Source organism: Ammospiza nelsoni, chromosome 6, assembly GCF_027579445.1.
Source record: "Ammospiza nelsoni isolate bAmmNel1 chromosome 6, bAmmNel1.pri, whole genome shotgun sequence".
NCBI classification, from domain to species: Eukaryota; Metazoa; Chordata; class Aves; order Passeriformes; family Passerellidae; genus Ammospiza; species Ammospiza nelsoni.
This window is the reverse complement of record NC_080638.1, coordinates 49,921,913-49,936,860: the sequence shown is the minus strand read 5'-3', so window position 1 is coordinate 49,936,860 and position 14,948 is coordinate 49,921,913. Positions and strand designations below refer to the sequence as shown.

Genomic DNA, 14,948 nt, shown 5'->3' with positions numbered 1-14,948 from the left:
TCATTTCCCTCTTCAGCACCCTCTTTTTTTCTGTTTTTTCATAGACAAAGGAAAACATGTTGGCTAATGGTAAACTTGATGATTATAATGATGATGAAGAGAATGAAGACCTAATGTGGAGGTTGCCCAAGGAAGAAACAGACTTTGAAGATGATTTTCTGGAGTATGATCAGGAGCATATCAAATTCATTGATAATATGTTAATGGGATCAGGGGCTTTTGTGAAGAAAATTTCACTCTCACACTTTTCAACCACTGATTCAAACTATGAATGGAAAGCACCCAAAAAGTCATCCATGGGTAATGTTCAGTGTTCATCAGATTTTGATGATTTTGACTATAGCTCTTGGGATGCTATGTGCTATCTGGATCCTAGCAAGGCTGTTGAAGAGGATGATTTTGTAGTGGGCTTCTGGAATCCCTCAGAAGAAAACTGTGGTGTTGATGCAGGAAAGCAGTCCATCTCCTATGACCTGCATACAGAGCAGTGTATTGCTGACAAGAGCATTGCAGACTGTGTGGAGGCCCTGTTGGGCTGCTATCTGACCAGCTGTGGTGAAAGAGCTGCTCAGCTTTTCCTGTGCTCATTGGGGCTGAAAGTTCTCCCTGTAATTAAAAAGACTGATTGGGAAGGCACTCTGTGTGCTACCAGAGAGAACTGTAACAGTGAGCAGAAAAATCTTTCACCAAATTCTGTTGCTGCTTCTGTAGTTAATTCAGAGCCTTTTCTGTGTAAAGACCTGGAGTATGGCTGTTTGAAGATTCCACCAAGGTGTATGTTTGATCACCCAGATGCTGAAAAAACCCTGAATCACCTTATTTCTGGTTTTGAAAACTTTGAGAAGAAAATAAATTACAGTTTTAAGAACAAGGCTTATCTTCTTCAGGCATTTACTCATGCCTCTTACCATTATAATACCATTACTGGTAAGTTGTTTTCAAAAAGCTCTATAGTTTTTTTCTCTATACTGCATATGCAAGAGAAGTAGTATCTTGTGTTCTCATGTATAGATTTTTTTTAGACATCACATGTTACAGTAGTCTTGGAATACAGTGTCTTAAAAATAGTGCTTTGCTTACTGTTTAGAGGGGGATGCTTGTTCAATTTGTATCTCAGTGATTATTCATATTTTGACTTGATGCAGATAAAGTATATTTGCTGAGACCTCATCAAGTTTTGAGAAACAGCATCAGTGATAAATGCTGTATCACTAGCTGTGTATGACTGACATTAGATCCTCGTTTAATGGAAATAAATTCTGGTAGAACTCTGGAAAATTGCCATGTACTTCAGGAAATAGCAGTCATATTTTCCAAATATATTTGGCAAATTTGTTCTGTAATTGAATCCCAAGAATGTTACACTTTGTACTTCTGAAGATGAACTGTAGACTACAGCTTTTATTAGCTGTTTAATCTGTAGGAGTGCAGAATGGGGAGACTTCCCTTTGAAGCTGTGAATTCAAAGTCTTAATTAAGGTGTAGGCATTTCACTGACTAAATATTTAAAGTCAAAATTTGGAGTAATTGTCTAAATCAGACTAAATACTAGTTTCAGATTAACGTTTAATGTTTCTGTACATGATCTCATAAAAGATTTTACAGCAGTAGAAGTTTGTATTTCTGTGATCTTTAATTGCTCTTGCTTATACTAATTGATGTAATATTTGTTCATTGTAAAACCTGCATGCATTTTTCTACAATAATATGCAATCAAAAGCAAACCATGGTAAAATTCCAGCCCTATTTGTAGTGACTGGCAAATTTCTTTGCAGTCAGCAGTCTGAATTTTTCCCATAGTGAATTGGACCCTTATTCCAAAGAGTGAGAAAGATGTACTTTCATTAAAGAAATAAGTAATTTTTAAATGCTACTGCATTGAGAAACAATTCTGACCAAACGCAGAAGCACTCTTTTGGTTTTTTGTTGTAGGGGATATTACCCACATATGTATTTACTTTTTACAAATATTTCACAAAATGTATTGAAAGTAAATTATGTATTTATTTTTAGACATACATGATAAATATATATACACTACCAGAAACCTTGAGGCATAGTGTCCAGTTAAAATTACATTGTTGAAACTGTAGGAAAACTTCAGATTTCAGTTCTGTTTACCAAGTGAGACAGCTGTGAATAGCTGTTACCTGTAACTTTTTCTCTTTAAGGCATAGTTAGCAGTAGAGATCTGGCAGTGTCATAGGTTCAGCTGGTATAAAAGCAACTTAGTGCTAGTCAGTTCACTCTCATGGTAACTTCTTACTCGTTTGTCTTCTTCCTTTTCAACCTACCTACCTGTATTTGCGTTCAAGAGGGTTTTTGCTTTTGTTTGTTCTAAAAATAGATGTCCTTAGCTCTCTGTTCCCATGTCCCCTGGCAACTGTCAAAAAAGCAAAGGCTTGACATTTTTAATTTCCAGTTTAAAAGACATATCCTAAAAAGGGATCTTTTTTGAAGGTGTCTTAATGTGTGGCAAATCAGACCAAAAATTCAGATTTTCAGATTAAAAGCAGTATTCCCCTGCTTTTAATACATTGATTTTTATATTAATTGGGGTTATGTTTTAATTTTTTTTAAAGTTTTAACTGTTACAATGCTCAGATCAGCCTGCTGGCAGAATCTCATAAATTTACTTTTTGATGTTTCTCAGCACTTGATGACCTTGAGTAAAAACATTATTTGATTATAAACACAGCTGTTTTTCTAGCCTACCAAATTAACAATTTGTTCAAAATTGGCTTTATTATTAGCTACAGCTCCTGGTTTTCCTGATTATTTTTTTTTTAGTATTTCATTAGGAATCTCTTTAAACACAAGGATACTTCTTTTAAAAAACAGATTGTCTTCTCTGACCATTATGTTAGTTTGTGGAATTTACATGGCACTGTACCAAACTTCTTATCCAGAAAGCCTGGAAAAACTGTGTGTGTTAAACTTAATTGTGGTGTTGTACATTCTTTTATTTCCAATGCTTTAAGATTGTTACCAGCGCTTAGAATTCCTGGGAGATGCAATTTTGGACTACCTCATAACCAAGCACCTTTATGAAGACCCACGGCAACACTCTCCAGGAGTTCTCACTGACCTGCGATCTGCTCTAGTCAATAATACCATTTTTGCATCATTAGCTGTAAAGTATGACTACCACAAGTACTTCAAAGCTGTCTCTCCTGAACTGTTTCATGTTATTGATGACTTCGTGCAGTTTCAAATGGAAAAGAATGAAATGCAAGGAATGGATTCTGAGGTTAGTGGAAGTAGAAGAAATATGTTCAGTATCTGATTTGAAGCATGTCACTGGATTTCTTAACATTTTTGTAATGTTTTATGCATACAGCAGCCAAACAAGCAGGCTCCCAGTAGTAAAAGGATGCAATCTGTAAAGTAAAATACAGCCTTCAGAAAGTATAAAATCAGTTAGAATTTACAGCACTTAATTAATTTGAAAGCCATTTGCCTCTAGGTTTTTCTGTAGCACTTCATTTTAGTTATTGTTTTTGCTCTTGTGGTGTTAGAACAATGTGGGGCACACACTTAGCTTGCTGCTTTCACCAGCTGATAGGAAGCACTGCTACAACATGAAATTGTGGTGAAGAGTTGCTAAATCAAGTAGTGCTGACTCAGGGTAGGGTATCCCTACAACACCATGAACAAAACTACCTTGGCACAATGCTGGGGTTATTAAATATAGTACACTGACAGGAAATTTCTGCTGTTTTTCTTATGACTTCTACTGGAGATGTTGCTGTACTATACTTAAGTATGTCTGACATGCTCCTAAAGGCATTCTGCAAGCCAGGGAAACATTATATGCATCTTTCAAGTGAGCCACTTGAAAAATAGTTTCACTGAAGACCTGCAAGCTCAGGGAAAAGGCATCTTGCGAATCCCAAAAGAAAGGCTTACAAACACTCTGGAAAGGAGATAGGTTCAAATGAAATGCAATTGAAAAAACCAGAAAATCGGGAATTTTCATGTCTTCAAAAAATAGGCTGTGAGGAAATCAGCTGCATTGCAGAGCACCAGGTCATATTTTGTGCTGTGCAGGAAAGCTGATGATACTGAACTTCTATTTTTGGGAGAATGTGGTAAAAGTAATTCATCTACATAAGATGGTTAGGAAATCTGTGAGAACAAGGATCTTGTGAGTCAAGTTCTAATCAAGATCGGGAAGACAGGGACTACTCATTATCCTGCTTTAAAAGTGTTACCCAATAGGTGTCCATAATAATTTGTCTTCTGAAAAACTGACCAGTCTTTTAAAAAGTATTCTGTCTGATAACATGCCAGCACTAAGTAAGCATGTTATTTTTGTATTTAGTAGGGTTTTTTTTTCCTGATAGACAATTTAAAACTTTAGTAATCAAAATATTTCAGTCACATATGTGTTCACATCCCTTGCACTCTGTTGCAAAGTGAAAACCATGTTTTAAGGGAAAAATTCATTAAACATGAAATAAGAAATATGCCCCTGAAGATCAGATAATAGAAATTACTTTACATTAGAAGATCAAACTCTTACCTCTCTTGTTTTATGAGTGAAAAGGCTAGGAACTTATTTTCAGAGCTTACTGTGTTGGTTTTTGCCTTGTTCAGTTTTTGCAAGTATGCAAAAAGAAACTTTCACCAAAGTTGCAACCAAATTGTGTGATAGCTGTTTCAAATAAAATCCTTGTTTCACTCTCCCTCCGTCTGCTCCCTATCTTGGTCTGGCACTGAATTACTGAAACTCTTATTTCATCGTTTCATGTAAGACTCTTTGTTTCTGCAGTTCATGCCAGCTAGACTGCTTTCCATGTGTATCTCCACGTCATCTGCTTTTCTGTTTTTTCAAATCTCACTCATGAAACATCTGTCCCTTGCCTTACAGCTCTTAGTTTTTTCTCTTCTTCTGTTATTTCAGTATAATGCAAAAGTGCTTCAGTTTACATTTGGTATGAAGTGCCCTATTCAAAACAGTTGGACTTGGTTTTTAACATCAAAATTCCCATTTGTATTGCTGTATGTGTCAGGTCTGACTACTTGTTTGATTTATTTCAGGTAGAGATATTGGGTGGAACACATTTATGAAGTATTATGGTCACTCTCTTAAGAGAACTGGATTGGATTTTAAGCCCCAAACTGAGTGAGAGTGTAGCTGCTGGGGAGAAAACTGACAGAAACTTACTTCTCTTCAAGCAGCGTAGCATAATGGTCAAATCTTTGTTTTCAAGTTACTTTGTTTGGAGTTAGGCAAATGTATATTACGTGTGTTTAAAGTGTTTTAGTAAAGGATTAGATTAGCTCAAGACCTTTAAGACATACACTGAAAGTTTATTTTTGATAATGAGAATAGATTATTGTCTTAAATTGGTAGCATAGAAGAATACACTGCCTGCTGCATTAAACACCTAAATGTGTCTTTTAGCTCAGTCTGGTGGTGGTGTTTTTCAGTTATTAATGTCTTATTTTACTAGTGCTTGTTTCATGCTTGTCTTGAGGGGTAAGTAAGGTAAGGAGAGGTACATGCAACTTTCATCCAGAGACTGGACTTAAAGAGATTTTGGAAGTCTCTTTTTGGGAGATATATGATGCGTTAACTCTTCCTTTGTTATGGGTAGCTTTCTAGTATTAACTGATGGAAGTCTGCTTCTAATTGGGAAGAACAGACCCATGGTGAAATCCTACAGAATTATCACAGAAGGAATTCACAAAGTATGAAAGTATTCTGTACACAATGGTGTTTGGGATTTTTTTTTCCATATTTGAAAAATGATATAACCAGCAGCTTGGTTTCACTGGGGAATAAAGCAACAGTTTTGCTGTGGAAGGTTGTCAATTAGAGAAACTTAAAGGAAGGAAGCATCACAGGATATAGGATGTAGGAGATCTTACACTTCTGCAGATCTTTGTTTTACTGTAAGTGAAGCAATCATTTCTTTCTTTCCCCCTCCCCTTCTCTCTCCCTCCGACCCTTGTCTTTTTTTTAATTGCCAACAGCTCAGAAGATCTGAAGAAGATGAAGAAAAAGAGGAAGACATTGAAGTACCAAAGGCCATGGGGGATATATTTGAGTCCCTTGCTGGTGCCATTTATATGGATAGTGGAATGTCTTTGGAAATGGTTTGGCAAGTGTACTATCCAATGATGAGGCCACTAATAGGTATTGCCCTTTCATAAAATTACTACTAATAAAGTGCCATCTGCTATGAAAAGAACAAAGCTAATCTTTGTTTTTCACTTTTTTTATCAAATAGAAAAATTTTCTGCTAATGTGCCCCGTTCCCCAGTGCGAGAGCTGCTGGAAATGGAGCCAGAGACAGCCAAATTTAGGTAAGAATATGCTTTCTAACATACACACTGACAGAAAGTGTTTCTAAATTGTGCTTCATGAACTACAGAGAATTTTTAAATGTCACAAAGTACTTGTAATTTCTTTTGGATTAAACAGCTAACCTAATCACCATTGTGTGCACTGTTCTTTTTTTTTCCCTTGCATAGCTTTCTGAGAAATGTAATGATTTCTGTTTAATTTTACTGCTTTAACTTCTGTAGAAAAAAGAATGTAGGTCTCTAATTTCACGTTACCTTGCCTTGGCAGTAAGTAATTCTTGTGTATATTTTTGCAGTCCTGCAGAGAGAACTTACGATGGGAAGGTCAGAGTTACAGTGGAAGTTGTAGGAAAGGGAAAGTTTAAAGGTGTTGGCAGAAGCTACAGGATTGCCAAATCTGCAGCTGCGAGAAGAGCACTACGAAGCCTCAAAGCAAATCAACCTCAGGTCCCAAACAGCTGAGACTCCTCTTAAAAATAAATGAAATGGGGAAAAAAATAACATACAAATAAAGCAAATTTTTAAAAGTTGATGTTGAGAGGAACAAATTGGAAGACAGAATTTAAAGTTTGTTTGATAACAGAATAAATAACAAAACATTTAACATGTATAAAATTTTGGAACTAATTGTAGTTATAGTTTTTTGCGCAAACACAATCTTGTCTTCTTTCCTCACTTCTGCTTTGTTTAATCACGAGAGTGCTTTAATGATGACATTTAGCAAGTGTTCAGAATAATTGTTGTCAGGTCTTTTTGGTTTACTTTTCTTGTCAGTACAGCTTTGCTTAGTATTAGAAGGCCAGGGAGCTTATGCCTAATGCAGTTGCTAGATTTATATATATAGTAATCTTGGAATTCTTCAATCTGTGCACTAGTGCCAGTCATAAAGCAGTTGATAAACTGTACTGGATGATTGGGTATAAGAAAGATTAAGTGTGCCAGTATTCTCCTTTTTATTTTCCTTTTTTTTTCTCTCCATGTCATCTTTTTACATTAAGATGGCATTCCCAATCATTATTGCACTTATTTGTTAGGGACAGATTTTAATTGAAATGGCTGGCATACTGGTAGAGTGAAACTTCGGTTTCCTTATGCCACACAGTCTTGCATAAAAAAAGGTTCTTGCCTTAAAAATAAATAAACCCTCATTAATAATCTTTAATTTCTGATCTTTTTTGGAACAAACTGTTTTACATTCCCTTCATTTTCTTATGCATTTTACAATGATACAGCTCTATATTTACAGTACAACTCATTACTATAGCTGTGACTTATTACAGGATTATAATAGAAATTATATTCATATATATGTAATTAGGTTATTTTTAACAATTCTGAGGAGGTGGTTAGTCTACAGTTTTTTTTATACCATAAACAAAATATGGTCTTTGGCTAAAATTCCAGTTTTACACAAACCTGCAAGCTAGATAGTTCCAATACTGGAAACAGCAACAAATAATTGCACAGTGCAAACTGTCACTAACAAAACAACCTTAGACATATCACACCTAAGATATGCTGCAGATTTTATAGTCAATTGGTTACGTATTTAACAAACAGAGCACCTTTACACTTAGAGATATTTCCACGTAAATTTCTTACTGTACTTTTCAGAATTGCATGCATATTTCATCTACCAAAGCTGTGCTGTTAAATAACATGAAAGTTGATGTTTGAGATATAACTGCCGTACTTTTGATACATCTGTGATTTAGGTCCTTAATTTAGAGAAACTAGCTCATTGATGTTTTGGTCTACTGGGAGCGTGGGGGGAAATCATACTTGTATTTTTTAGGCTTTGCCTATACTTCTTTAATTAGATTTTTGTAGGCACTCTTCACTTAAATACCTCAGTTCTTTTTTTCTCTTCTTTTCCTTTTTATTTTTGCATGCATTGGGTTTTTTTCTGTTTTGGTGCTATGTTTATATATTATGCTTGAAATTTTAATTTTTTGCACTGTAACTATAATACCTCTTAATTTACCTTTTAAAAAAAGCTGTGGGTCTTGTATTCCCACCAGTATCAGTAGAGGTTTGCTGCAATTTTGCCCTGTTAATTATGCTTGAAGTTTGAGAAAGCAGAGCAAGGTGTTTTAACGTTTTCCAGCACAATAGTTTGAACTTGATGCTGTGTCTTATGAACTAAATTACAAACAAATACTGTATTTCCTGCTTTTAAACCCTATTCCTTTCCTCACAAATGCACACTAAAACAAAACTGTCAGCTCTTGCTTTCTTAACAAAAAAATAAAGTAAATGCCTTAGTGACAAGGGGCAGACATTAAGCTTTTCTGAAATACAGTTTTCAAAAGTTCATATAATTGCTATCTCAGTCACTTCTCAGTCTGTGAAAAAGACTGTTCTTGTATTTGAAAGCTGCTTGTTATAGGAGTCAAACCAACAATTAAAATACTAGCTTATGAAAAAGTCTAGTATTTGGTACTTCAGTCATAAAAGGAGGTATAAGAACAGCAAGTAGATGACAATGGTGATATGGAACAATAAAAACATGCAGTCCAAATTCTCAAATGTAAATTGCTTTGCGTTAGCTGTTTAAAAAAGGTCACTGATTTAAGCTGTAGCTTGCTCTTTGTAGTAGGACTGAATTTTCTTAGTGAAAATACATGATTACTCATGTCAACAATTCTGTGTTTCTGGCCTCACATCAATCAGCAGATTAAATCAGACCATCTAGAAAGTCTTAAGTAGTTTTAGTTGCATTATGAAAAGCTAAAATTTCAGTTATTCTTTGAATGCCTAAAATGCTTACTGATTGTTACAAGGTTATAGATTCTCAGGGGTTTCAGGTAATTGTTAGCAGTGAAGTGGTTATGGAGTGTTTGGGTGCAGACAAAATCAGCTGAACCTACTCTGTGTTTCAGAACAGTTTAATGATCACTTTGTTACTAGATAAAGCATATGAATTGGACATCTGAAATGTGTAGTGGCTGACTATAAAGTAGTTGCTGCTGCTGATGCATTTTTAAATGCGTTTTAAATGCCACCATTTTTTCCAGTGTGACCTCATTGAAATACTTTTTATCCTTTGAGGCAGAAAAATCCATATTAGTTTCCATGTTCCACATCTGTGTGTTTTACCCTGCAGTTGATATGATTTTGGTACTGGACAGTGTACGCTATTAAAGACCTAAATCTGATCATTTGAAGGTTGGGGTAGAAATCACTTGACATGCTATAAGCACAAGTGTAAGCGGACTGTTGCAGCCCATCTTCGAAAGCAACCACACAGGCTCATCATAAATGGTGTGGGGGTTAATTGGCATGAACCTTGGGGTTTTTTATCTAAGTCCTGTTATACTGTACTTTAAACAGTCCTCCTAACTATGCTGCGTTTTTATTTTTATGGCTTTTTTTTGCGCTGTTCTGTTCATGTAGCACAAATAAGCATTGCACTTGGTACCATGCTTTACCTCATTTCAAGGAAAAAATGCTTAACAGAGAGGAAAAATGTGGTTTGGCCTTGCTGCTGTTCTGATTTAATGACTTTGAAAAAGATAGTTTTTAATGCCTGCAATGTGTCATTTACTTGCACAACTTAAATAGGTCATTTGTAACGTCTGTGGCATTTTTACTGTACGTGGAAAAAATACAACAAAGATGTGCAACAACTCTTGATTGTATTTTAAAGCTATTATTTTTCTACTGCATCATTTTACTGTTACGTGAAGTAATTAAAATTAGAATGACCTCTGACTGACACTCCAGTAATTATCTCTGAACAAACCAACATTTTACACATATAATGTAATTTCTGGGAGAAGACAGCCCCTAGCAATTTGGTCAACCTCAACTAAATCTGTCCAGTCTGAATATTCAGTGCTCAGTAGTGACTTCTGAAGTGTTTGTTCAGCTTGATGCTGCTAAAGTTCCATACAAAAAAAAAAACCTAGTATTTTTAAGTCTCATTACACAGTAGTGTGTTGCAACTGCCAAGTGCAGAACTTGAACAAGAACCAGTTTCAGTGCTGGGGGGGAATAGAGTGGTAGCCCAGGGATGAGGTGCTGGATCCTCAGCTGGTGCAAATTGATGTTGTATCATTTTAGTCAATGGAACTGCATTCATTTACATATCTGAAGATCTTGTGCTTTTATGTATGTTTCAGAGTTTCATTTTTCCTCCTTGTGAGCAAATACAGAACCATCAACTGGAAAATGTGGGGGGTTTATGTTACTGCATATGACATAACATATGCTACATATTCTATGCATTTATCTGTACAGAACATGAACTCTTTGTATCCCGGTCACAGCAGCACGTGCAGTCCAAAAATGACAAATAGCATTGTGGTCTGCTGTGATACTGCACTTGACTCTGACAGTATTCTGGGTTTGTTTTGGATGGGGTTCCCCATGAACACATTCTCACAGAAATCTCTGTATTTTTTTATATGAATGAAGCAAGAAGCATTTTGATTTTCGGTACTTAATTACTGACATTGATCCTTTTTCAATTGCTCTAATATTCAAGAAGTTAATTTCTTTACTTTCATATTAGATTTTAAACTTTAAACACTACAGTTCATGACCATCAAACGTAATCTAAATATCAGCTGTAACTCAATATGAATTATGTTAGCAAATATCTAGAGGTCATTGTAGTATACTCCACTAGCAGTTAAAATTTTTTATCAAAGCTAACTACAGTTCTTAAAAATAAATTTCATCCAATAAAGTCCTTGGGGTTTTTCCTCTTTTATTTGAATGGCAACCACAGACTACTTTAATTGCTTTGTAGATGCACTCAGAATTTACTGCAGCAGCAAGTTAGCGAGAAAAATGTTTGTGAACAATAATTGGAAATTGCAGGCATTTTTATTGTAAATAGTGTGACTGAAAAGATGGTTAAAATCAAGTAGAAAGAATAACAAATATAATTTGATGGACAATAAAATATTTACCATCACATGCTGCAGCTGTCTTTAAGGGACATAAAATGTAATTCATTCATACTGTAATCATGCTGCAGAAGTTTGCAATCTGCACCTTATGGATCACAATTACCTTTAATAGTTTTTTGTAATAATTGTAGCTGAGTATATCTCCAATAAAGTTATGGTCTGTTCACCTTGTATTGTCGTTTTGCTTTTTTTAAAATTCCTGTTAATATGTCCATAAATCTTCCAGAGTTTACAAAAAAATTGCTGTTCAGTCTAAATTTTTTTTAAATGGGAAAACATTTGTGAAAACAATATTTCTTCACCTTGTTTAAAGACAAGTCTGCTTGTCTCTTTCCTCTGATGAATGAACTGTCTTCAGAGCTATGTGAAGACTCTTAAGGGACACTCAAGTTAAAAATGATGGTGTATGTGGTACAATTTGATCTCTGTGTTGACTGTTATACCTGCAAAATGTCTGTTGGAGCTGGGAAGCCCCACAGCACAAGGGTTCTGGAACAGAGGTTTGCATGACTGCCACATGGTTTAAAAATGTTATGTTAATTTGACCTAATAGTCTCAACATTAACAACGTCAATTTCATTATTTTTCATTGGTTTCTGTTAGTATTCTGCTTATCCTGAATATTGGCAGTGTGTTTGTAGAATGTTTTGACTGGCACAGCAGTGTCACGTATCTTTTATGGAGACAAGTCAGACCTACCAGACAAAGATCAGGAGTCTTCCTTTCTGAAATCTTCACAATGTAGCAGTCACTTGTTTGGCATCTGCAGTGAGCATCTTTTACTGCACATTTTGTCTCAAGTTATAGAGAAAAGCCTGCTAGGCTGCTGGTAGGCATGGTGACAGACAGCTTTTTCTTGGATTTGGAAAAGGTGCCTTTAAGGGCCAGGCCCTCCATTGTGTGGGCTAGTAGGGATGACAACACAGCACCCTCCTCCCCAATTCTAGCAAGTGAGTCAAATGAGAAAATTTTCCCCAAATTTTCTGCAGGAAAATTGGTCTGAAAATAATATTAAAAATTGTTTGAGGATGCCATTATATCCTGTTAACTGTGGCAAAATGAGGTAAGGGATGGCCGCCTCATCTGGTGTCTGCAAGAAAGTGATCCATCCCTTCCCTTGCTGAGTAGCACTGTGAAGCAGATGGAGTTCTCCAGAAAGTCAAGGTGCAAGAGCAGTAGAGGTTCTGCTTCAAAGGCATCTCTTTTAGTAGAAACTTCAGTATCCTTTCCAGTCCTGCATCCAAGACATTTATGAATTTGAAGAGCAGGGCCAAGGATGGAGCTTTGTGGAACCCAACTAGTCACAGGTGCCCATTCTGATGTCAACCCTTTGTGCCTGACCTGTGGGCCAGTTGCTCACCCATCCCATGATGTGTTTATCCAGCTGTGTGCTGGATATTTTGTCCAGAAGAACTCTTTTGAGAGAGAGTATCAAAAGCTTTACTGAAATCCTAAAAGATTACATCTACTGGCTTTCCTGTATCAATTATGTAGGTTACATTGTCATAAAAGGAAATCAGGCTTGATAAGCAGGACTTCCCCTTCATGGAGCTGTGCTGGCTGTGACCAGTGAGTGACTGTGTTGCCTTTCAGGAGTTTTTCAATACCTCCCTGAATAATCTCCATAACTTTACCAGGCACTGGAGTGAGACTGACAGGCCTGTAGTTTCCAGGGTCCTCCTTGCCCTTCTGGAAAATGAGGACAACATGCACCAGCTTCCAGTCAGCTGGGACCTCTCTGGATTCCCAAGACTGCTAAAAATTATGAAAGATTCTGAAATTATGATGTCATAAAGACAAAATTATGATGTCATTTTGTGATGACATCAGCCAGCCCTTTGAGGATTCTTAGTTTAATCCCATCAGGCCCCATAGGTTTATAGGGATCCAGCTGGAGCAGCAGATCCCTCACAAATTCAAGGTTGACTGGGGTTTGACCATTCTCAGTCATTGTCCTCCAGCTCAGGGCACCTGAGACTCCCTTAGTCCATCATTAATGCTGAGGACAGAGGTAAGGAATGCATTGAACACCTCTGCCTCATTTCTGTCCCTGTTTGTGAGGTGACCATCCTCATCCTGGAATGGGCTGATGCTGTTTCTACACTGGCTATTGCCATGAATATATTTGAAAAAACCTTATTGTCCCCCATATTTCTGTCAGCTTCAACTCCAGCTGAGCTTTGGCCACAGGGATTCTCCCTCCAGTGGCCAGCAGCATCTCTGTGTTCCTCTGTGTCACCTGACCTGGCTTCCACTAGGTATGCACCTTCTTTTTTTTTTTTGCCTTATTTCCAAGTCAAGCCTTCTGCCTCCCCTGCTTGACTTCCAACATTTGGGAATTGTGTGTTCTTGTGCCATTAGGGGGTGATGTTTAAAAAATGACCAGCACTGATGGACCCCAGCACCTGCAAAGACATTGTCCAAGGAGATTTTACTTACTAGTAATGTGAGCATCCTGAAGTCTAGAGTTGAGGTTTTGCTGGTGCTTTTCCTCGTGTCACCAGAGATTTCAAACTTCATCACTTTGTGGTCACCAGTCTCCACTTGGTTTGTGGGATCCTGTCTGCTGACAAGCAGCAAATCAAGGAGGGTGCCTTTCTGAGCTGGCTCACTTAGGACCTCTTTCACAAAGTCATCCAGGTTTTTTAGGAATCTTCCGGCCTGGGTTGTACCAGCTGTGTGATGCTCCCAACTGATTCCTGGCAAGTTGAAGTTCCCATAAGGACAAAGGAACTTGACTTGAAAATGACACTTTGTTCCTCAGAATAATTTGTCATTGCCATTGTCCTGGCTGGGAGGTCCATTAGAGGCTCCCATTATGACATCCACATTATTTGTTTGCTTCTTGATTCTTACCCAGAGGCTCTCAACTGTGCCATTGCCAGCTGTGATCTCCATACATTCTACCATCCCTTTTATTACCTGCAGTACCGCTGCCTGCCTCTTCTGCCCTGCCTGTCCCTCCTGAAGAGCCTGGAACCCTCTAACAGGCCATTCCAGTCACAGGACTCATCCCGCCAGTTTTCACTTATGCCAGTGATGTCAGATCTCTGGGACTAGGCCAAAGCCTTCAGCTCCTCATTTGCTCCTCATGGTGTGTGCATTAGTGTAGAAACATTTCAGGTGTGGTGCAGCTTAGCCAATGCCTGGTGAAGCACATTGAGAGATCCCATTAGTGCTCCTTTCCTCAAGTTCTGGCAAATCATCCCACCACTCATCACTGGTGAGCCTGGTTTTGCCCCTTTCCTTCTTCAATGCCAGTTTAAAGCTCTGCTCTCTGTCCTTCTGACAATCCTCAGTGCTCACCTCAGAGGAATTGAAGAGAGAACACACCTGTCTATCTGTGGAAGAGTCTACAGGTACTGGTTTCTCATCTCCTTATTACAAGAAAAAAATGTGTTTCATAATTGCATCAGTTGAAATAAGATGCATTTGGTTAGCTGTTATTACTCTCAACTAAGATCATACCAAAAAAAGGAGTTTGAAAACTGAGAGGAGCAAGTTTTGGACAATGTTTGTCTGAAAAGAGGCAGTAACAAAGTTCATCATAACTCCAAATCCAAAAACACAGAGTGGGTTTGGTGAATGTATGGGCTTCCCTTAGCACTGCTGCCAGAGTCCAGGTGCAGGATCTGTTCCTTAGAGGAAATCTCCATGTCAGTGGACACAGGCAGTACTGACATGTAAGCACGTTTTATTTTCCTCATAGCAGTG

The 14,948-nt window shown here is 37.3% G+C and overlaps 1 protein-coding gene across 2 annotated transcripts in view; it reads left to right on the top strand.

Moving 5' to 3' along the window:
* Positions 1-11,405, top strand: part of DICER1 (dicer 1, ribonuclease III) — a 63,061-nt gene extending 51,656 nt beyond the window's left edge. For both annotated transcript variants that reach the window (XM_059473484.1, XM_059473485.1), the window contains 5 exons: positions 45-927; positions 2,982-3,250; positions 5,983-6,145; positions 6,240-6,315; positions 6,612-11,405. In XM_059473484.1, coding sequence (XP_059329467.1) covers positions 45-927; positions 2,982-3,250; positions 5,983-6,145; positions 6,240-6,315; positions 6,612-6,777 — 1,557 coding nt within the window. In that variant the 3' untranslated portion in view covers positions 6,778-11,405. The remainder of the gene's footprint in view (positions 1-44; positions 928-2,981; positions 3,251-5,982; positions 6,146-6,239; positions 6,316-6,611) is intronic.
* The last annotated feature ends 3,543 nt before the right edge of the window (positions 11,406-14,948 follow it).